General features: G+C 52.1%; 2 protein-coding genes across 2 annotated transcripts; both read right to left on the reverse strand.

Annotated features, from left to right (window-relative positions):
* Positions 1-9,179: 9,179 nt before the first annotated feature.
* LOC120709319 (phenylalanine ammonia-lyase-like) lies at positions 9,180-12,833 on the reverse strand. The gene is made up of 2 exons (XM_039994931.1): positions 12,252-12,833; positions 9,180-11,282 (listed from the first exon to the last, which is right to left on the reverse strand). The coding sequence occupies exons 1-2, from the start codon at positions 12,614-12,616 to the stop codon at positions 9,542-9,544; spliced, it is 2,106 nt and encodes a 701-aa protein (XP_039850865.1). The 5' UTR covers positions 12,617-12,833; the 3' UTR covers positions 9,180-9,541.
* A 5,311-nt stretch (positions 12,834-18,144) lies between these two features.
* On the reverse strand, positions 18,145-22,634 carry LOC120709314 (phenylalanine ammonia-lyase-like). Its single transcript, XM_039994919.1, has 2 exons — positions 22,026-22,634; positions 18,145-20,223 (listed from the first exon to the last, which is right to left on the reverse strand). The coding sequence occupies exons 1-2, from the start codon at positions 22,430-22,432 to the stop codon at positions 18,477-18,479; spliced, it is 2,154 nt and encodes a 717-aa protein (XP_039850853.1). The 5' UTR covers positions 22,433-22,634; the 3' UTR covers positions 18,145-18,476.
* Between the last annotated feature and the right edge of the window lie 921 nt (positions 22,635-23,555).

Raw genomic sequence — 23,555 nt, forward strand, 5'->3', positions numbered from 1 at the left:
AGAAATTTGGATGGGGAGCCCTGCAGCAACCTTGGCAAGGATTTGCCTGAATGTTTTCTGGCGCGCGAATTTCAAATCTGGCCATCTTTACCACTAACAGGTTGCTGATCAGCGCGTGAAAAACAATGGATTGAAACTTTCAGATTGCGATCGATCGTTTCATCACCCCTTGCTGCCATGCTACAGGCAGCATCTTAGAAGTTGTCTCGAATATCGCAGATTGATCGACCCATATTGTTCATTCCTAGAGAACTCGAGACGCAAGTGCAGAGAAAATGGAAAAACGGAGAGGATCAGAAGTAACAATCTATTATGCCAGGACTAGAGATGGCCAAAACTTCCATACTTTTTGACAAGTCGTTGCGCCATTGTAGCGCGCTCTACCTGACAAGTTCCTTTCAGAATTCTCGACCGTCCTGGACTAACTCTGAATGCCGTGTCGCCCTGCACGGCACGCACTGCAACCCTGCAAATGTAAGAAGTAGCAGAAAGAAAGCCTCGGTGTCTGTCCATGTTAGAGCGCCTAAACGGGAACCTCGAAGTGTCCTGTGAATGAAGAAAGAGGCTTTAGTAACTGACATCCTTCTTGGGCCAAAACTCAATGAAGCCTACGGCCCAAGGCCCAAAAGGCGGTCATACACATATAGCCCAACCTTTTGTCCAAAGATCAGCCTCAGACGCCAAACTGCAAAAGAAAAAGTCATTTTCGCCTCCTTGAACTTTTAGCCGAGTCCGCTTTTCCTCTCTGACCTTTGAAACCGGTCGACCAGCCTTCTCGAACTCCTTAAACCGGTTGCAGGACCTCTTTGAGCAGGTTTGAGGGCGGTTTTATTATTTTTCTTTTATGTTTATTTTAACTGAATCTTTGAAAAATCATAGTAAATCACAAAAAAATCATAAAATAGAAAATCTAATTTTGTTGGACTCCACATGAGTAGGTATACGCAGTGAATATATTATATGATATACTTTAATAATTTTTTTTGCTATATCTTTAGATATATACTTTTCTATAATTAATTTATAGCTACAGTTTTCATCATCCAATTATTGTGAAATTTTTATGATGGGCTAATCATTATATGATTGAGCTTTTATGATTATTGAATCATGTATAACTGAGTTATAGATTTATCTAGGTTTATTTATAGATTCGTCTAGATTTTTCTATAGATTTATCTAGTTTATATAGATAAATCTATAGATCAGTCAAACATTATCTAATAATTATAAAATTTTTATTACAGCTCAATCATATAATGATATGTCTGCCATAAAAATTTCACTATAGTTGGACGACGAAAACTAAAGCTATAAATTAATTACAGAAAAGTATATATCTAAAAATATAACAAAAAAATTATACTAAAGTATATCATATAATATATTCACTGCGTATATCTACTCATGTGAAATTTAACAAAATTGGATTTTCTATTTTATGATTTTTTTGTGATTTACTATAATTTTTTAAAAATTTAGTTAAAATAAACATAAAAGAAAAATAGTAAAACCGCCCTCAAACCCGCTCAAGGAGGTCCTGCGACCGGTTTTGGGAGTCTGTGGAGGCTGATCGTCCGGTTTTAAAGTTCAGGGAGGAAAAATGGATTCGGCCCATCCGGTTTTAAAGTTCAGGGAGGAAAAATGGATTCGACCCAAAGTTTAGATCGGCAAAAAAAGACTTTCCAACTGCAAATCCTATCGATCGATGCTTCAGCCGCCGTCCGCGAGGGTCGTACACGCCTCTCCCGGCGCCAGGCACCAGCCGAGGCCGTGCTGCAGCAAGCAGGCCGTGCGGGGGCGCTTTGCTGGTTGGTTGGGCGCGCCGCGTCCGTGTGCCGCGCCGCGGGGAGGAGGTGCCACTGGCTGTCACGTCGCGCGGCTCGGCATCGCAGCGCAGCGCATCAGCGAGCGCGCCGCCAAGTGGGTGTGAGCGGTGGCCAGGCGCTTTCGTTGGCGAGCCGGCCTCGCGTCGTGGGCTTCTCGCCTGTCAGCTGCGTCGGCCATGTCCACTGCCACGACGGGAACGGGAGGCATACGTCGTCGTCGTCCAAGGTGAACCAAACCCCCCAGTACGCCCAGGTAGATCCGACGGCCGGCATTAATCGCCGCGGCATCGCCACCACCCCGAGCCACTCCACTGCGGCAGGTTCGAGGTTCAGTGGGTAGGTAAGGCAGGTAGCAGGTTCTGCAGCTCCCTCCGCTCCGGCTCCGCAGACCTCAACCAACCCCAGAGTGACTGTCAAAAAAAGAGTCTATGCGCCTGGACCAGCGATTAAAAATCGTGCTAATACAAAGTGGGGAGCTTTTCTATCCATCTCGGACTTCATTTCCATGCCACTGACGGGCACCCGATGGCGATTGGTTGGTGGCGATCGACCGCCGCCATGAATTCACTGGGCCTGGATCTGGACACTCTACTGTACTGTACCCGCTACTACTAGCAGCAACAACTTTCCACAGGTGGCTTAAAAAAGGAGAGCGAAAAGAATCGTTTATCCCGATCGATCTGCTGCAAAATCTTCCCAAACGGTGGAATTTTCGCATGGCCCTACGGCATCCACAGCTGCTGAGCTTACGTCGTCTCTATACGACCGAGCCCCATCGCCTAATCAGGAGGTTAATAAGCTCCTCGGCAAACAACTTTTCTTGGCTTGGCATGGCATGGCATCACGAAACGAACGTTTCCAGAGGACCAGAGCCAAATTGCTTCTCTCGATCGAGTTCCTCCAAACGCGTACAGAAACTTTCCCAGGGCGACCAAGCCGGAGTCCAAAGATATTAGATATATTTCTCTAGCAACTGCTACTCTGTACGTAGTCCAATTCCTGCATGTGTTTAACTGTTCTTCTCTCCAGATCACTACTGCACAGCACAGCCAACTCCCGTAGCTTTTTTTTTTCTGATTTGTCGGCGCGTGCGTGCGTGCGTGCGTACGTACGGCTGCACACTACTGACGCTGACGGAGCAGTCGAGGAGGCCCGGACCCTGAATTCGTTGCTCGGTCTGTTCATCATCGCCATCAATTGCCTTTAATTTTTCATGGGCGCTCAGCTCAGCTCCATCAGAAAGCGATGCGCAGGCTACTGCTACTCGACTGATCATTGTTACGTGCTCTATCATCTTCGGTTGCACGCAAACTCTCTGATAAAGGGGGGCTTCTGTTTCGCTGCAACTTGATACCACTTCTAGGTTCGTTCCACGCCAACTCCACTTTCCCTTTTTACGCAACCAATCGCTGAACAATTCCTTTGCGCTAGATGAGCATCAAACTGAAGATAACTGAGATATGGGACCGTAGATAAAAGTTTAGTAGAATAGTAGGGTTTTCAAAGGGCCACATTAGGAGTTCTTGGTCAAACTTCCTTGATCAAAAACTCCAATTCTCTAAACAAACAAGTTGAAGCGAGCAGAAATTTTTAAAGGGTCTGTTCAACGCAGATGGGGTCAACACTTCCTGTGGAAATTTTCTTGACACCCTATCTGATTTTTTTTTTTTTTTGAGATTACCCTATCTGAATTTTTGGTGGGAAGGGAAGGGACAAGGGAGCATACATGTACGCACGCACGGTCTGGGACGAACAATGTGTAGGCTGGCTGATCCTCTCTCTGCCGTAGTGGCGGAGTAGTTGAAACCAACTTTCAACAACAGTTCAGCAATAGCAATCCGATCGAACTTTAGGTCAATCAGACAACCCTTTCTCACCAACCTTACCAGAGAGAGAGAGAGAGAGAGAGAGAGAGAGAGGGATGATTATGGATCTCATCTAAGTGGGCTCCTGATGCAGAGACTAACGTTAGTTCTTGTTTGGTAGATGAAAGGAACGCATGCCTTACTCGATCTGCTCGTCCATCTGAATCCTGAACAAGAAAGCAGCAGCTAGCTCTGTGATTCACAGATGGGGATTTACAGTCTTGATCGTCTGTGGTTTGTCCTGTACGGCTGTACTACTGCTTAATGGTGTTCTCGATGGGGTGGATTATCTATCGTCCATCATTGCGGCGAGGTCAAGGCATGATGATGCATGTTACCAGCACGATTGGTTGTTAGCTCTAACTAAGGGCACATGCATGGTGTACCAAGTATACATTGCGCAGAATATATGCATGATACTCAGGAGTATTAACCACCACTTTGATGCACCTCTCTCCATGACAAATCCCTTTTTCCTGATAGAAACCTAGCACGATTTTCCCTGAAATTTTACAACAATAAAGGGGCCTGTTTGGAAAGGGTGGATTTCTCTACGAAATTTAGTGATTTAATTCTACTAGTAGTTTGTATTGAATCCTAGGGATTTGGATCCAAAAACCCCATTGTCAAACAAGGCTTTAATGATGAATAGCAAAATTTTCAGCTCTCATGAAAATATCTTGTCACATAAAAAATCTTGTACATGTATTTAGTACAGAACCTTAATAGTTCTGTTCCTTTCTTTTAGAAAAAGGTAGGAGGATTATTGCATATTAATATCTCCTCTGTCTGTTCACATTACCAACAAAATAATGTTTGTCATAGTAAACTTAATCCCATCCCATAGACATGTTCACCCTGTCTTCCTCACAAATCAAAAAGAAAAAGAAAGAAAGAGGAGACATACATGTACAAGGTTGGTAGTGTTATACCACTTCTTTGCCGGCTCGCAAGGAGCATTATTGAACTGACAACTTGCTGGTCAAAACATAAACAAAAGCGCACGTACATGTTGCATCACCTTGAGTAGACCGTACAATCTATAATTCTCTTATGCCAGCCTTCTTTTCGTTAGGAATCGTTTGTTCAATTTCTTTTCAATCAAACAAGGTAGTATTATTGGTTTCGGCGCCACTTGTTCATAGGGATCCGGCCTGCAACTGAATCCTGAATGGACATTTGCACATGCTTCTCTTCAGCTTGCATTTGCTCCTCAGCTTCAAGAACATCAGCAGGTGGGGTTCGCCTTACCGTCCTGCATCAAACCATTAGCTGCAGGGATACAAGTGGGTACCCATTGGTATTTTTGGGTTTCGCATGTTAGTTCATTTTCTCTCCCAAATTAATTACGTAGCATGCCACTCTAGTTCATTTTATCAAATTTTGGGTCGACCCAATGACCTAAAAAAATATGGGACTTGCATCCCTAATTAGCTGTCTTGGAGTGTAGGGCTTCTCTGCACCCTCCATGAATTAGCAACTCTCTCTCACATTCCAATCTGCAGAGAAAAAGATAATCAATGCCTAGACTTTGACAGGCCCCAATTACTTTGTCCGTTGCACATGATTAAGCGCTAGCATTCGCCTCTTACATGCTGAAGCCACCATAGTCCAAACCAATCAGTTTGCAGCTGGTCAGAGTAATTATGTTACTGAAGCCTAGCTGGAAGTGTCTACCTCAGAGCCTGGTCAGAAGAAAGGGTCATGCTGGCCAGGCAACACTGATCGTCATCGTCGAGCAGTATGCTGTCGGTGCCTTGCCTGAGTTCGTTCACTGACCAGATCTTGATTTTTCCATCTCTGCAAGGAAAGTTGCTGGGGGGTTGGTAGGCTATGTAGTTTACAGTTTTTTTTTAGGAAACGAACCGGATAGAAGAGCTGCTGATTATATTAAACAGAAGAATAAATCCAGACTGGGTAGAAGAAACAACAGCAGGCAGTTGGATTGGGACATCATCTAGTGTCGCTAAATTCAACTCAACCTCTTTCCACAACACCAGACTATGTAGTTTACAGTTTGTGTTGCTTTCGGGGTGTTTCTTGCAGACAGAGTAGAACGAAGCTCGTGGCTCGAGTTGGACGAATTCTGCTAATGACAGACGAACACGTACGTACGATTCACCCCCAGTCACATGCTTATCAAAATTTGCTCGCGATGCAACCTCGCGACCACGGTAGGTAAGCAGAATACAGCTGTCCATCTGTGTTAGGTAGCAGCTCTCATCTGCTCTAATTTTCTGGGATATGTTCTGGCCGTGTTGTTGTAATGTTGTTATTCATCTACAGCGAGCCCGTTTAAATGCTATTCCCCTAAATGTTACACAGTGACCAGTCGTCCCCGTTTAGATCTTGTTTAGTTCCTTTCAAAATTCCAAAAGTTTACAAGATTCTCCATCATATCGAATTTTTTAACGCATGAATGAAGTATTAGATGTAGCTAAAAAATAACTAATTACACTATTTGTCTATAATTTGCGAGACAAATCTTTTGAGCCTAGTTAACCCATGGCGGGACAATAATTATCAAATACAAACGAAATTGCTACAGTACTTTACACTCAAATTTTATGCATCTAAACAAGACCTTATACTAGTACGAGTTACTCCGCTCAAATAAATGACTATTTTGCCCAATTATTGTCTAGACAATGGGCGACTGAATGTTTGGCCTTTAGTGTTTATGTAAATGTCAAGTAAAATATGAGACTTTGTAGGGCAGGTCAGATATAAACAAAAGGACAACCTAATTATCATGCCAAGCTCAGATAAAATAGCACACTTGGCCCTCATGTCCCAAGCCATTATTTTAGTATGCCAACTGACTACTCCCACTGTCCCACAGCACTGTCAGTCACTCCATCAGCAACGTAGCAATGATCATCAGAACAGGGTGGGACATCATTTTCCCCGTCAAGTTGCTGGCTAAGGTTACAGAGCCAACTTCAGAGCGATTTGTCCTAGTACAGCTCTGCAGCTAGCCAACTGCAATCCTTTCTCTCCCGCTCTTGTCCCATGCGGTAAGTAGGAGTGGCGACCTCACCTCATGGCCATGGCCACTGGCAAAGCAATCACCAATCAGGCGTGCGCTCTGCTCCCCCACTACGGGCTAATAGCCATCATCAGCAGCAATTCAGCACAAAGGCAGCTTTATTTAAGCATTTGGCCCTTCAGCCACTCTTGCAAGTTGACAACAATATGCCACCATATAGAATAGAAAGAACTTTTGCAATCTGTCTCAATGGTTTTGTTTGTTGGAAAGTGGCATCCTAGGCACGTTGCCGTTGGGGAGGATTTGGTTAATCCATACCCATATCCGGAATTGTCCATATCCATTTGCAATTATGTTACCTATCTCCGTTTTTATCCATGCCCGTATGGGTTACCCAACGGGTAGACTGCATAGCTGTAATTCGGCTGTGTGCACACACACGAGATCGACGAGGAGGCCGCCGCATCCGGAATCGCCAATCTTCACCCGTTCCACGTCTTCTGGCCACCCTCCTAACGGATCTGCAGCAGCCCTCCCCGTTCTTCCTGCGCTCCTACATCTGCTCATTCTAATGAGTAGCACAAAAAGCATCAGGCCTCTCCACCATGGAAGCACAGCAGCAGCAGCAGCTTACTGCAGCTGCGATTTACCATTTTCTAAAGCACTCAAAGCACTCATCAATCGCGGCCAAGAGAGAAGGTGAAAGAAATAGAGGGAGGAAGGGGATCAGAGGCCCCTGGTTGAGTCAATTAATAATGGCGATGATGGACTTAATGCTAGAGAGAGGGAGGGACAGGAAGGAACGGGAACGGGATCCTCCAAAGTCGAGCGAACCGACTTGTCTCTGTGGTCGCTTCATCTGAGCCATCCGCTGCGAATCGAATGACCAGCGGCTTCCGCGTGTCTTTTTCCTCCACAAGCTGGACGTAGGCCCAACAATTTCTGGCCCAACAACGCACAAGCAAGGAGAAAGCAGCCGCCGCCCGTGTTAGCGAAGAGGCGCAGCTCGCGGCGGCCAGCGGCGCTGCTTCATGTCGCCGGTCATGGCCTCAGCGTGCTGGAGAGGACGTGGGTGCGGTCATGGCGGCGCACACGCAGCACCAGGCGGTCGTCGCCACCGCTGGCCCACGCGAGACGTGCGCCGAGCTGGAGCGAGAGCCTTCGACGTAGCCAACGGGCTCCTCGATTGGATGCCGGCGGCCAACGAGCTCCACGATGGGTGCCACCAGCACGACATGGAGGAAGAGCAATAGTTTGGTAGCGGCTGATATGCTATTGCCTGGTAGCTCGTCAAGTCCATGGCCGGCGACATGCTCACACCGGGCATGGTGAGGAAACTGCCGCCCTAGCCCTGGTCGTCCGTCACGCGGCGGAAGTGCCACGTGATGCGACCCAGCGCGAGGAAGTGGTCCCAGCCGTGCTACCGCCGGTACCACGGCTGCACGTGCAGCTAGGCGAGCAGCGCGACGCAGTCCCGGTCCCTGTCGGCGCCGGTGGCGTTGGCCGCCCAGAGGTGACGGCCCACCGCGATGCCCGCGTAGAAGGGCACGAAGAACGCCACGGCGCGCGCCGGGTCGGTGGTGCGGCAGCGGTGCGAGAGCAGGCGGCGATGCACGATGTGCTCCAGCGCGAACTAGTCGGACGCATACCACGACGGCACGACCAGAGCAGCTCCCGCGGCAGGAGCGACGACAGGTTGGTCCCGCTCGCCGGGAGACCGAGCCCGTCGTTGGCGAGGTAGGGTCACAGCGAGTACATGGGCGCCAGCGCGTCGCAAATCTCTAGAAGGTCCGCGTTGAAGGCCGTGGGCAGGTCGTAGACGTACACGAGGCCGCCGCCGCAGCTCGAACCATTCTCGTCTCGGCGCGTTGGTGTCAACGCCAGCACTGGCGCGGCGGCGGCGGCGGAGGAGGGGTCCGCCCCTACCTCTAGCACGCTGAGTCCATGGCTGGCGACATGGAGCAGCGCCGCCGGCCGCCGCGAGCTGCGCCTCTGCTACTTTCTCCTTGCTTGTGCGTTGTTGGGCCAGAAATTGTTGGGCCGATGTCTAGCTTGTGGAGGAAAAAGACGCGCAAAAGCCAGTGGCCGTTCGATTCACATCGAATGGCTCAAATGGAGCGACCGCAGAGGCAAGTCGATTCGCTCGACTTTAGAGGATCTCGTTCCAAGGAACGGGAGGTTGAAGACGAGAGTGAAGGGATGAGATTGCTGTTTTTTATTTATTTTGTGGGTTGATATGGGTAAAATGGGTATTATCTTAGTAATGTCCTACCCATACCCATATTTAGATGGGTAATTTCTACCCTACCCAAATAGTGTGGATATGGATTCGGATGTGGATAATGGATACCCAGTGGCATCTTGAATCCTAGCTACTTCCCCTGAATTAGCACAAAAAAAAAGAGGGACTACTCTGAATAGCTTATACAAGCAAGATGCTGTGAATTTGACTGCAATGACCAACTGCAGCAGAAACATGAGACATTACAGTGTATATATAGGAGCAAAACATTCTATTAGGATAATCAGAAGAAGGAATTGAGTAGTACGTAGCATACGGTTCACCCCCAAAATAGAAAATACAACGGCATAGGATCTTAGAAAACGCTAGCCCGCCAATCGCAGGCGGCGGTGGCAGATCAGCTACACAAAGAACAACGTACTCCACACACGCACACTATACGCGTCGACGACCAATGGCAACCAAAAGTCACCCCCAACAACGAACGATGCAAGAACGACGGCACGATCTGGACTGGACATACACGTGTAGTTTTATTTTTCACGTATCTTTTTTCTCTCTCTCTCCTCCTCTTCTCCTCCTCCGGCAATGCAGATAGATGGCGATGGCGTGCTGCTTAGTTGATGGGCAGGGGCTTGCCGTCCCACTCCTTGAGGCACTCGAGCATGGGGTCGACGAGCTTGCCCTCGCTGATGCCGACGAAGACCTTGTTGCACTCCTCGCCGGGGGACTTGAGCTTCTCGCCGGTGAGGAACACGCAGCCGAGCTCCTCGCGGACGAAGCGGTAGAGCGGGAAGGACCTGCTGTCCTTGATCCGGTTGGGCAGGGGCGCGGCGCCCTCGGCGACGGCTACGCGGGCGGCCTCCACCTCCCGTGGCAGCACGGCGCGCAGCTCCTCCTCGAACTTGGTGATCTTGGAGAACACCGAGGGCTCGCGCTCGGCGTCGCCGCTGCTGAGGGCGTGGTCCACCAGCACGGCGCGCAGCTTCTGCATGAGCGGGAGGCTGGCGCTGGCGGCGTCCTCGGCGTAGGTGAAGACGGCCTCGCGGTCGATGGCGGTGAGGAGGTCCTTCTCGCTGAAGCGCGCGGCGGAGAGATCGCCGGTGGGGTCCATGGTGAGCACCTTCTTGGCGACCTGGGTGACGGTGTTCTTGACGGAGGTCTTGATGTTCTCCTCGAGGTGGCGCAGGTCGACGGCCTGGCAGAGCGCGACGATGTAGGTGGAGGACATGAGCTTGAGGATGTCGACGGCCTCGGCGGTCTTCCTGGCGGAGACGAGGCCGAGGGAGTTGACGTCCTGGTTGTGCTGCTCCGCGCTCTGGACGTGGTTGGTGATGGGGTTGCCCAGGTACTGGAGCTCGGAGCAGTAGGAGGCCATGGCGATCTCGGTGCCCTTGAAGCCGTAGTCCAGGCTGGGGTTGCGGCTGCCGGCCAGGTTGGAGGTGAGGCCGTTGTTGTAGAACTCGTTGACCAGCTCCGAGAACTGCGCGAACATGAGCTTGCCGATGTTGGCGATGGCGAGGCGGGCGTTGTCCATGGACACGCCGATGGGGGTGCCCTGGAAGTTGCCGCCGTGGAGCGCCTTGCCGCGGTGGACGTCGATGACCGGGTTGTCGTTGACCGAGTTGACCTCGCGCTCGATGGACTTGGTGGCGGCGCGGATGACCTCGATCTGCGGGCCGAGCCACTGCGGCGAGGTGCGGAGCGCGTACCGGTCCTGCTTGGGCTTGAGCAGCGGGTCCAGCTCGTTCACCTTGTGGGCGTGCTTCATGAAGGAGCTGCCCTCGAGGATGTGCTCCATGATAGCGGCGGCCTCGATGGAGCCCGGGTGGTGCTTGAGCTTGTGGGTGAGGTGGTCGGTGTACTCGGGCTTGCCGTTCATGACCTCGCAGAAGACGGCGGAGAGGACCTCGGAGAGGACGGCGAGGACGTTGGCGTCGTAGAGCACGGTGGCGGCGAGCGCGGAGCCGACGGAGGTGCCGTTGACGATGGCGAGGCCCTCCTTGGGGTTGAGCCGGAAGAAGCCGCCCTCGATGCCGGCGACCTTGAAGGCCTCGGCGGCGTCCACCTGCCTGCCGTCGGCGGTGACGGCCCGCGCGTTGGGGCGGCCCGTGATGAGGCCGGCGATGTAGGAGAGCGGCACGAGGTCGCCCGAGGCGGTGATGGTGCCCCGGAGCGGCAGGCACGGGCTGACGCCGGTGTTGAGCAGCTTGGCGAGGGCCTCGAGGATCTCGAAGCGGATGCCCGAGTAGCCCTGCAGGAGGGTGTTGATGCGCACCAGCATCGCCGCGCGGACCACCTCCGACGGCAGCGTGTGGCCGTCGCGGCCGGTGCCGAAGATGCCGGCGTTGAGATGCCTGCAACATGCAGCGGAGGGAATTCCATGGTCAGTCGTCAGTCTCTGGAAGTTCAGTCCAAGGCCCGATCGTGACAAAATGAATGTTGAAGTTGCAGCAACCCAAAAAGGCTGACTAGTACGGGTGAACGAACAGTGGACACGGCCTGAGTGACAATTCGGATTGGATTTCGCGTTGGTTGGGTCCGGCAGAGCCGTGGGCGGCGCTTTCCCTGGGCGCATGTGAGCGGTGTGCGCCGTGTCGTCCGGCCGGGTGAGTGCAGGGCACGCAAGGCCTGCGCGCCAGTTGGGGTTTGGGAGCTGGGACACGGTTGGAAAAGGAGATGCCGCGCCGTGCCAGTGCTCTGCCCGAAGCCGCGCGCGGCGGCAGATCTGTGCGGTGACAGTGGCACGCTCGGTTGTTTTTAAGCTTGATGAAGGTGAACTAAATATCTACCGCGAGGTGCTGATCTACTGCTACTTCCACTAGAGGTTACTACTCCATGCTGCATGCCTGCATGAGGTGTCTACTTCAGTATTGAAGGCGAGCATTGATTTGCTCCCGTTTTTTTGCATGGATACGGCAGGCTGGCAGCTGCAAGCCTGCAACACATGAATCAGGAAAAAAGCACCGTGACAGGAAAAAAAGAAAAGAAGAAAGGGACGCCTTGATGATTCAGTAACGAACATGCCAAAAGAAGCCTAGTACTCTATCTGGCGTGTGGGCCCCCGGTGGGAGCCAGGGGCCGTTCGTGAGTCGTAATCGTGCAACACTACTATACTCCCAGCCCCAGCAGCGGAGGCAAGGAATTCCCGGGATCAGATTCAGATCGATCACCAGCGACAGATCTGATCTACTACTACTCAATTGGCCGCGGTGAATTAATTGGTTGCGATTTCGGGGCCCGCGGTAGAATACCCGCGGAGATCGAGCAGCAAGCGGAGGAGACGGCGGCAGCGGGATCTTTAATGAATGAATTAATTAATTCACCTGAGCAGCTCGACCTGGAGCGCGGGCCCGTCCTTGGTGCGGCGGTGCGAGGTGCCGCCGAAGCCGGTGGTGACGCCGTAGATGTCGCCGCCGTGGGCGATGCAGTCGAGGATCCACTCGCTGCTGGCCTTGACGCGGGGGCGGGCGGCCTCGTCGAGCTCGACGGCGACGCCGGACGCGTCCCGGGCGGCGGCGACGGCGGCCACCTGGCCGACGCGGAGGGTGGAGCCCTCGATCTTGACCACGGGCTCCCGCGCCTGCGCCACCATCCGCTTCACCTCGTCCAGGTGGCTCCCGGCCAGCTCCGCCGCCGCCGCGCCCCAGTTGAGCGGGTCGTTCTCCACGATCAGCCCGTTGCCCGCCATTGCCGCGGTGTGGTGGTGCTCAGGGGAGCGGCGCGCGGCAGCGCTAGGAGGAGGAGGTGGTGGACTGGTGGTGGTGGAGAAGAAGAGCCGGAGGAGAGGGTGCTCTTCTTGGAGGGAAACGGCGGGGGAGGCCGCGCTTAAATAGGGGCCAGGGCGCGCCGGGTGGGCGGGTTTAGGTGAGCCGAGCGGAGCTCTGCTGCTCTCTCTAATTCCTAGTGGGATGGTTGGTGAATGATGGGGTGGATCTCAAAGTAACCAAAAAAATAAAGCTTTCTTATTTTCTGGTTTCAATTTTTAATCATAGATTTATCAGTATCAGACTTTCAGTACCTTTCCATCGGATTTCTACCTACTACTACTACCAATGAACTCTCTCTCTCGATCGATCGACCAGGACCAGGGTCTGAGGGGGGCTTTGAGAGGTACCGCGGACCGGGCCGGAAGGTGGCGGGAGGAGGACGAACAAGCGCCACCAACCCTGAAAACGAAACCCGGGGTGGTTGGCAGGGGCAATTATTGCGTGTGCGGCTCGTAAGAAAATGGTTCGACGAGTTCAGGCGCCCCACTTCTCCTCCTCCGTCTCTGTGGGCGCCGGGGCTCTCTTTCCCCGGCCGTTGTTTACTCTACGTGCGCCGGTGCGCGGACCGTCAGGCTCGCACGCACGCTCGCCGCCGCTGCGGTGTCTCCGGCGCGGCGCGGCTCGGCTTCGGGTCCCCTGGGACTGTAGCTAGCTGGGCTGGCAACGCCATGACACCATCCGCCGCGGGTTATGATAATCCCTTCCCTTCCGGCAGTTGGGTTGTCTGGCCTGGCCAGCAGCAAGTCTCTGCTCACGATCCGCGCCTGCCGAGTGCTGAGGCTTGCCCGCCGTCCGTCCGCTCGTGAGGTCGTCCCGGGTGGAACAACGCGAACAGAGACAGGCGCCGGTGATCAGATCACCATCAGAACGCTGCGAAACAACAACGTTATCCGGACAAAATTACGGTCAGTATTCAGCTGCTGGGACCAACCCCCCCCCCCCCCCCCCCCCCCCCCAACACACACACCCCTTTTTTCCCCTTGTTTAGGATAGTAGCAGTTTTTTAAGTTTTTTTAATAAAAAAAATCTGATTTCACTTGATGTTTAGCCCATTAATCTCTTAACATCTCTCAACACATGAGATGCATGCATAAGGGACGCACAATGATTATCTTCGTTGGCTATTCTTTAATTTTCTATAGTACATCTTAAATGTTTCACAATGTTGATGCCGAAAGTGTTGCCTTCGCTTTGGGAACTTTTAGTTACTGATAGGGTGAACATTATAAATATGTATACCTTTTTTGTTCGTGCCGTATATGTTTTATGTATTATTTCTAAAGACTCGCTTTTCACCAACTACATATTTCCCAACAGAAGGACAACACTTTTCACACAAAAACCTTAGCAATATATAAGTATGAAATATCATAGTACGTATCATGCATGATCAATTTCAAAGTTATAGAAGAGGTGTGTCACCTACCATAAATACATTATTATGAATCCGTTGTAATGTGGTGGAACTACAAATATTTTTTTAAGGGGGGAGCAGCATATTGATTTACTTCTAAATATGGGAGTGTCTAGTTATCAGCCCACATATTTTATATGATAAAATCTGTCAGATTTTTTTATACGTACAGTCTAGTAGACAGTTAGAGCACGAATCCTAAAGCGCAACCAAACGTATAGGAATCTGACAGATTTGGTACAAGAGAAATCTGTCAAGTGTCAGCAGATAAATAGCAAAATTCTATAGGTATTTGTATTGCGAGAGTCGCTCCAAAATAAATTGATCTGTACTGCACGAGTACGACGTTGCGAATTTGCTTCTGTTGCCGGTTCCACGGCCCACAAAATTTTGCAGCGACTCAACTATTTCACGGCCCAATCTGAATTTGGACCAACAAAATATTTCAGCCCAGCTGGTAAGTCTGCTCTCGGCCTTGGCTTCACGGCCTTTCCACGCTTTAGGTTCTTATAATAATCCCCCACCCCACCCCCGAAAATTCTATATATTTTCTGGAAGATTTTTTCTTTCTCATCTTCCAGCATTTGAGATTCGTACAAATTATCTCATCTGTTGGATCTCCTGAATCCTAATCTTCTTCCTTGCTGCTACTGCTGCTGCGCGGCGCTGCTATTGCTGCTTGCTGCTGCCGTGCCGCACCCGCGCACACCGCCCCGAAGAAAAAAAAATTGCTGGAGAAGAAACCTTCAACATTTCTATTTTAGTATTTTTAATATTTTATATTTCCAATTTCAACATTTTGCCTCTACAGTTTCAATATTTTGAAAGTCAAATGTTGAATATGTTTAGCAAAATGTTGAGTTAATTTTACTAAAATATTAAACATATTTGTAGCACATAATTGGACCAAAATGGGCTTTATAGATGAATGTCTTATCTATCTTCCACAAGATAGATAGGAGCCCCCCGCCCCAATAAACACATCGTTGAAGTTTCTCTGACAGGATTCTCAGGCTGTGTTTAGTTCTGTCACATGTAAACGCAAAATTTTGTTGCGACGGAATCTTGCTAATTTGAAGTACTAAATGAAGTTTATTTACAAAACTTTTTTGCACTGATGGGTTGTAAATCACGAGACGAATCTAATGATGCTAATTAATTCATGATTAATTAATAATTAGCGGGTGGTTACTGTAGCATCACTGTTGTACATCATGGGTTAAGTAGGCTCATTAGATTCGTCTCGCGATTTACAGCCCATCCATGCAAAAAATTTTATAAATAGACTTCATTTAGTACTTCAAATTAGTAAGATTCTTTCGCAAAATTTTGTGTTTTTGCGTTTATGGGGTGGGAACTAAACAGGGCATCGGTGCCTCCGTTGCTTACACCTCGGCCCGTTTGGTTTTGTAGCGCGCTAGTGAATAGTGATATTTTGACCGATTATTACGGTGTCAAACAAAGTCAGTTTACAAAACCAACTCCAGAACCCCGCGCTAGTGACCCTAAAAAATCTAATGAGGCCTTTGACCGCGCGATTAGAAGATGGTTACTGTAGCAAATCATCGGTTAATTACCGTCATTAGATTCGTCGCGAAAAATTACACCCATCTCTAAAAAGATTTTGCAAATAGATTTCATTCAGTTTTTCATGCAGAAAAGATTCTCTTCTAGCGCTAGGATTCTAGTGCTTATCCCTCCTCACTACTTCATTCAGCACGTACACCTCTCTCTGTTGGGACTTGGGACACGTGGTCAATTCTTCGCTCTGAATGCTGCTACAGATTTTCCTATCTTCTCAAGTCAATCCATGAGACCATGACAGCTACCCTGAGATGGACGTTTCGACTCTGGGAAGGAGAAGGGCGAAACTAGACATTGAAATCCAGTGGTACTACCTAGCAATCCAAAAGGAGCTCGTCACGTACGACTTCGCTGCGTGCTCTGTTGGTGGAGGTTTGGTTGGACGCCGCCTCCAGTGGTTGCAACAAACGTTGCTGGTGCCTGGTGATTGGTGACATCCCAGGAGCCATATCGCTCCAAGGTTTTTTGGTCAACAAGCCTAGATGTCCTCGCTCACTCTCGGTCTATGGGCCTACGCCTGTACTCAGCAGAGAACGTACGGACCGATGCGTTGCGAGTCGAGATGTGCAGTCTGAACTCTGAACGGCCCACTCTGAACTTCTGAAGAAGACGGGTGGTCGTAGTTGGCGAACTGTGTAGCATGCGTCTTGGTTTTGTTCACGCATCTTCAGAGAAAGTGAGAGACGGTGACGCCAAAATGGCCCCACGGCTATTGCTAGTCGCCGATCTCTTGTCGCCGTTGATCTTTCGCCGAATACCCACGGCTATTTTCTATAGGCTGGGCTCTTTATATAATACCATTTATGTGAAAACGGTAAGGGTACGTACATAGTATTCCAGAAGAAAAACCATGATGGCACTAGGCGTTGCCGCGTTGTAGACTGCAGGGCGACGAGCAAATTTTTCCGGAACTGGGGAGCCAAAGCAAGCTCCAGATGAGTGTAGTCCTTGTTCCTGCACTTGCAGTTAGGACTAAGGAGATTCAATGGAGGCTTGCGGCAAGATAACGCCATGTCCGGCGAAATTATGGGGAAAAAAGAGGCCAGTCTGGTGCTAATTAGTAATTGGCAGTCCGTACTGCTCACCATCCATGGCGCGGCGCCCATATGATCACGCTTCATATAAATGATTGAAGGCGGCATGAAGTCTTCGGAATGTGGTCGCCGTAATGTCATTTGCGCAGGGGACTAGGAACTGGAAGGGCAATGGCGTCAAGTTCGCGGCATTGAGTTAACTGTCACAGGGGGAGATAGATAGTATCAGTGAGAAGGATTGGTCATGGCCCTCATGCCTCGTGGGTGTACAGCAAAGCTTGAGGTGCACCCACGCAAGGCACGTTGACGTCTGAGCTAACCTGAGAACCTTATTAAAAATTTCTGCAGCCGACAGAACGTTTCTGCCCTGGATAGGATGAGCCGACGAAATGCCATGCAGAGAAGTTGGGTGCTGCAAGTTTCTTTGCATCGTCTTCTAGCTGGTCTACCAGACTACCAGATAATGCGTAGCTAGCATCTCAGCACACTAACTCGACATTTTCAGTATATTTTAAGTAGGGCTGAACTGATCTGTGAGAGAAGAAAACCATTTTGTGTGTGTGTGTGGTGCTGAACCAAACGGTACAGAATAGTTTCAGTTTGTCCACCACATGCCACTAACGTTTTATGTCTTATAAAAAAAGTTTTATATGCATGTTAACGTTGGACCCATGTGTCAGCATCATGGAAGATTGGTTGTGTTTAGATCCGCAAAATAATGGTAAAAAGGGTTACACCGGACACTGTAGCACACTGTAGCACTTTTCGTTTGTTTGTGGTAATTGTTGTCCTACCATGACTTAACTAGGCTCAAAAGATTCGTCTCGTCGTGTACATCAAAACTATGCAATTAGTTTTTTTATTTACCTATATTTAATGCTCCATGCATGAGGCAAAAGATTTGATGTGATAGGTAAATAGTGAAGTTTGGAGAGAAATTTTGGAACTAAACACAGCCATTGTTGTGTGGCAGAACATGGAAATTATTCAGTAGCATGTGGTGGAGTCTTTCCTGCTACCGAATGTTGACAGTGCCAGGAATCTATTTTCCTGATGACAATGCCAGGAATCTGATTTCTGGGCACAGACGTGGTAGGTAAAGGATAACGAATCGCGAACAATCCAATCATCCTTGGGGGGTTGATCGATTCAACGAACAGCGGTTGGCTACCAGGAAAAAGTAGGCGAGCCACCAGCCAGGCGCAGCCCGGCGCTCGGAACATTGCTGTCCCTTGCACTGCACTGCATCACGCTGTCCCTGTTCCAGAAACAGACGACCATCAACCTCTTCTCCCGATCGAACACTGGGCATGCATGACAGGGCTGAGTGGCTGACGAACGAGCAATTCCTGTGGTACTAGTTGACACGCCTGAATGATCAGCATTATTTCTTCTTCAAAAAAAAAAACGATCAGCATTGTCCAACTCAAAATCAAAGTACTTCTCTTGGATGCTTCGTGGTAGAACAAAATAATTTACTTTACCCCCAACTTACACAAGTTAAAAAGTAGGTAGTAAAAGTTTCAGCAGATGCAGATGCCCAGGCCACGCACATTGCAGAACACAACAACATTCACAATGAACTTTAGCTACAAGGGAACGGTAAAAATATAGAGAGTATCATCAGCTAGACTGATCGTAGAACTTCACAATGATCTTGAAATGCTCTGTCTCGAGACGCTATACTTTTGTTTGTGTTTTTCTTCTGTGTGTTGGTTTCCTCTCCTCCTGCCTGTGGGGGCAGGCAGTTCAGCAGAGCGGCAGGGGCTCACCGTTCCACTCCTTGAGGCACTGGAGCAGCGGGTCGATGTGCTTGCGCTGGTTGATGGCCACCAGCACCTTGTTGAGCTCCTCGCCGGGCGACCGGGTCTTCTCGCCGGTCAGGTACTCGGTGCCGAGCTCCTCGCGGACGAACCGGTACAGCGGGTACGAGCGGCACTCCCTGATCCGGTTGGGGACCATGGGGTTGCCGCTCTCCACGGCGGCGCGCGCGGCCTCCACCTCCTTGGGCAGCGCGGCGCGCACCTGCTGCTCGAACTCGGCCACCTTGGCGAAGATGGACGTCTCCGCGACGCGCTCGGCGTCGCCGTTGGCCAGCGCGTGCTCGATCAGCACCGCGCGGAGCTTCTGCATCAGCGGGTAGTTGGGGCTGCACGGGTCGTCCGCGTACGCGAACACCGCCTCCCGGTCGATCGCCGTCTGCAGGTCCTTCTCGCAGAAGCGCGCGATGTGGAGCCCGCCCATGGCGTTCATGCTCAGGGTCTTCTTGGCCACCTGCGTCACGCAGTTCTTCACCGCGGCCTTCATGTTCTCCTCCAGGTGGCGCAGGTCGATGGCCTGGCACAGGGCGATCAGGAACGTGGAGGTCATGAGCTTCAGGATGTCGATGGCCTCGGCCGTCTTCCGGGAGGAGATGAGGCCGAGCGAGTTCACGTCCTGGTTGTGCTGCTCCGCGCTCTGGACGTGGTTGGTCACCGGGTTGCCCAGGAACTGCAGCTCGGAGCAGTAGGAGGCCATGGCGATCTCGGCGCCCTTGAACCCGTAGTCCAAACTCGGGTTGCGACCACCGGACAGGTTGGAGGGCAGGCCATTGTTGTAGTAGTCGTTGACGAGCTCTGAGAACTGAGCAAACATGAGCTTGCCGATGGCGGCGAGCGCGAGGCGGGTGTTGTCCATGGACACGCCGATGGGGGTGCCCTGGAAGTTGCCGCCGTGGAGCGCCTTGCCACGGGAGACGTCGATGAGCGGGTTGTCGTTGACGGAGTTGATCTCGCGCTCGATGGACTTGGTGGCGAAGCGGATGACCTCGATCTGCGGGCCGAGCCACTGCGGCGAGGTGCGGAGCGCGTATCTGTCCTGCTTCGGCTTCATCAGCGGGTCGAGCTCGCCGAGCTTCTTGGCCAGCTTCATGTAGGAGCTGCCTTCCAAGATGTGCTCCATGATGGCGGCAGCCTCAATCTGTCCGGGGTGGTGCTTCAGCTTGTGGGTCAGGTGGTCGGTGAACTCCGGCTTGCCGGTCATGACCTCGCAGAACACCGCGGAGATGACCTCGGCCATGACGGCGAGCACGTTGGCCTCGAAGAGGACGGTCGACGCGAGGCCGGAGCCCACGGCTGTGCCGTTGACCATGGCGAGCCCTTCCTTGGGCTGCAGCTCAAAGAAGCCGTGCTCGATGCCGGCGATCTTGAACGCCTCGGCGGCGTCCACCTTCCTGCCGTCGGGGGCGACCGCGACGGAGTTCTGGCGGCCCGTGATGAGGCCGGCGATGTAGGAGAGCGGGACGAGGTCGCCCGACGCGGTGATGGTGCCCCGGAGCGGCAGGCATGGGGTGACATTGGCGTTGAGCAGCTTGGCGATGGCCTCGAGGATCTCGAAGCGGATGCCGGAGTAGCCCTGGAGGAGGGTGTTGATGCGCACGAGCATCGCCGCGCGGGTGGCCTCCGCCGGCAGCACGTGGCCGTCGGCGCCGGTGCCGAAGGCGCCGGCATTGAGGAATCTGTCAGGCGGAACGGACAAAAATGAGATCAGTTGTTCAGAGATGCCGGCGGCGACTGTTAAACTGAACAATAACTAACTGTGCCGACTTGAGAGTTTAGGTTATGAAATTGGACTAGGCCTACCGCTTAATTTATGTTTGATTCACATGTCAAGGAACTGATGGTACCAAATATTGACACAAAGTGGATTACTACTTAGTCAGACGCGCCTTTTTTTTTGTTCAGGAAACAGCGAATGGGATGTACACACCGACAGATATGCAGAGTTGTCGGTGCAAGTAAAAAAAATTGTTTGCCTTCATTTTGCCAGCCGGAAAAAAAGAGGACTTTTGGAGCCTTATCTGCCAAAAGTCCAAAGAAGCTTCCCGGATACGAGAAATCGAACCTGTCCACATGCTATGTCAAGCTGACTGGTTGACGATTTTCCAAAAAAAAATCATCGCTGCATCATAATGAAAACTATTCCATTGATGACAGACACGTCTATGCTCCACTAAGTCAAGTTCCTCATCTCTATAATGAAAATTGATTTTCTTACCCCACCCCCCCAAGAAACGAATGATTTGCCGTTTTGTGTTAGGTAAAGGCGGGAAGGAAAACGCTACTCTACGTCTCATGTTGCTGGTGGGGGGCTGCTAACGTGTTCCAGCTCTGACGGAGCCCCGCGTTCCGGTGACCCGTTCCGGCCGCTGTCCGGCCCCGTGCACGACCGCGAGCGCAGCGGGTCACCTAATTTTCAGCGGCGTCGTGACGCGAGCGAACCGGGTCGGTCGAGTCAAAACTCAAAACCGGGTTGGCCGGCTCGGGGCGTCGGCGGCCGGGCATCTTCTTCCTCCCTCGGGATCCCACAATCTCCGGGGAGGAGGAACAGGGGAATAAATTGGGATCCTTCCTCGTCGTCGTCCCCCGCGAAACCAGCGAGCCCCTGGCTGGCCGCGGCTGGCGGTGGCTACCGGCCGCGGGGCGCCGACGCGCCGGCCAACTTCGCGCCCGCCGAGCTGTCGGAGCCGCGGAGCCAGCCTCGCTTGCTTTGGTGTTGTGTGATGACCGGTGGGGTCCGGGGCGGAAGCGGGCCCACAGAACAGTGGCGCTACACCTATAAAGTCTGGGTGTCCGCACGCGCCGTGGGCCCGGTGATGCGTCCATCAGCTCGTGCCGGTAGCCCGGTACTGGGTGGGACGGACTAGCCGTGCAGGTGCAGGTTCGGTGCATGCATCCTGCTGGGCTACTGGGTCCGCGCCGCGTGAAATGAACAGCTCGACAGCTAGAGCACGGATGGTTTAATTATGGGCTAGTGTGTCTCTGTTTAAATTTGGATGCATGACAATAAGTAGGAGATTGATTTTTTTTTTTTGAACAAGTAGGAGATGATTGATAGTGCTCAACTACTAGTACTTGTATTTGTTTATGTTTAATTTTTTATCAATCTCTTACCCGATCTGTTACCAAAAAAAAAATATTTGAGCTAGTAGTTTATGTCTATGGCCAACCCCACCAACGGCCTAGCTAACACACCCCGGAAGAGAATCTTTTCTTGCTTGGAAACTGATGGGAGTCCCGTGGAGTAACAGCAAACTACTAGCCGCCGGAGCACATGCAGGAGCGGCTCGCGCGAGCAGGATCTCGTGAGCAAACCACCTCGCATCGCACTACTAGTTTTCTCGGATCATCTATCTAGCCACGAACTACACTGCTCCAAACTGAATCCTAAGCTCAAATTAAAAACTGCCACGGAAAAAAAAAGTACGGTAACGACAACAAAACGGAGCGGGAGAAAAAGCAAGCGAAGCCGCCTCCTCACCTGATGAGCTCCCGCTGGAGCGCGCCGCCCTCCTTGGTGCGGCGGTGCGAGGTGGCGCCGAAGCCGGTGGTGACGCCGTAGCTGTCGGTGCCGTTCATCATGCTGCTCATGACCCAGTCGCTGCTGGCCTTGACGCGGCCGCGCGCGGACTCGTCGAGCTCGACGCGGGCCTCGCCGGTGCCGGCCGCCACGGCGGCCACCTGCGCGATGCTCAGGCTCGCGCCCTGGATCCGCACCAGCGGCTCGCGGAACTCCGCCACCATCCGCTGCACCTCGCCCAGGTGGCTCCCGGACAGGTCCTCCGCGGCCTTGCCCCAGTTGAGCGGGTCGGCGGCGCGCGGCGCCGGCGCCGGCGCGCACAGGCCGTCGCCGTGCAGGGAGCGGACGAGCCCGGTCTCGCACTCCATTGTCGTCGTCGTAGGTGAGCTAGCTCGCTCGCTCGCTCGGACAAAAAAAAGTAGTAGTAGAGAGACTAGCTGGGGGATCGCAAGCCAACAAGAGGGGTACAGCAAGCGGATTACTACTAGTCTAGCTAATCAATCGCGTGACAATGTTGTAGAAGAAGAGCTTGGGGCTGTGGAAACCCAGGCTCTTCCTGAGGACAAGGGAGGGGGGAGGGGGCGCTTAAATAGCGCGGCCATGGGTGGGGGAGGTTGTTGGGGGGCAGAGACTAGCATGGCAAGGCACCGGGCGCTAGGTTGGTGGCGTGCCGGGCTGACTCCGCGAGGCCGCCCCCGGCCCTCGGATGGGCCGGCCAACCATCCGGCAGATGCGCGCCACGCCACGCCAGTGGCCAGCGCGGCGCGGCAGCTGGCCCCCGGGCGCAGCGCAGCCCCCCCGCCGTCGCGTGGCGTGGCCGCCTGCCGGCCGTCCGCGCGGGCCGGGCGCCCGGGGAGGGACGCACAGGACACCGACCCGGCGCCGGCCTCGGCTCGGCTCGGCCGGCAACCGGTCGCGGTTGGAGCCGGACGACGACGGGCGCGCCGCCCCGGCTGCGGTTGCGGACCTGCGGTGGGCTGGTGGTGGGTGGCGACGAGTGCGACGGGGTTGGTGGCGGAGCCCCCCCGTGTGTGGACGCGAGCTCTCGCCCGCCGAGTCTCTACGGTCTCGGTCACAGTTGGTCCCTCCAGTCCCGTCGCGCGCCCGGGCCGTACACACACCGACGCAACCAACCACTTCGACCTTGGAGCAGGGTTTACAAAACCGGTGGGAACCGGTCCGGTTTGATCGGTTACCGGTCAAACCGGTCCGGTTCCGGTTTGAGCCGGTAACAAACCGGCCCAAATTCAAAATTCAAATTTGAAAAATGAAAAATTTTCAAAAAAAATCCTAAAAATAGTTCAAGGTGCGAAGAATCTAATGGTGTCAAATTTTCTCAAAAAATCGTTCGTTTAACATACTTTTCGGGCATTTAAAGTTAAACCAAAAAGAAAAAGAAAAAAATAAAACGGCCCATTAAGACCCACTTGGTAAACCGGTCAAACCGGCCTGTATACCGTTCCAAACCGGTTACACATGTGATTTTGAATT

This window comes from Panicum virgatum, chromosome 1K, assembly GCF_016808335.1.
Source record: "Panicum virgatum strain AP13 chromosome 1K, P.virgatum_v5, whole genome shotgun sequence".
Taxonomy (NCBI): Eukaryota; Viridiplantae; Streptophyta; class Magnoliopsida; order Poales; family Poaceae; genus Panicum; species Panicum virgatum.

What these genes read in the sequence shown, in the direction of transcription:
- LOC120709314 (XM_039994919.1), bottom strand. Translation starts at nt 22,432, where the DNA reads ATGGAGTGCGAGACCGGGCTCGTCCGCTCCCTGCACGGCGACGGCCTG. An exon ending in CTCCAGCGGGAGCTCATCAG is followed by an intron (nt 20,224 to 22,025) that starts GTGAGGAGGCGG and finishes TCCGCCTGACAG; the next exon opens with ATTCCTCAATGCCGGCGCCT.
- LOC120709319 (XM_039994931.1), bottom strand. Translation starts at nt 12,616, where the DNA reads ATGGCGGGCAACGGGCTGATCGTGGAGAACGACCCGCTCAACTGGGGC. An exon ending in CTCCAGGTCGAGCTGCTCAG is followed by an intron (nt 11,283 to 12,251) that starts GTGAATTAATTA and finishes TGCATGTTGCAG; the next exon opens with GCATCTCAACGCCGGCATCT.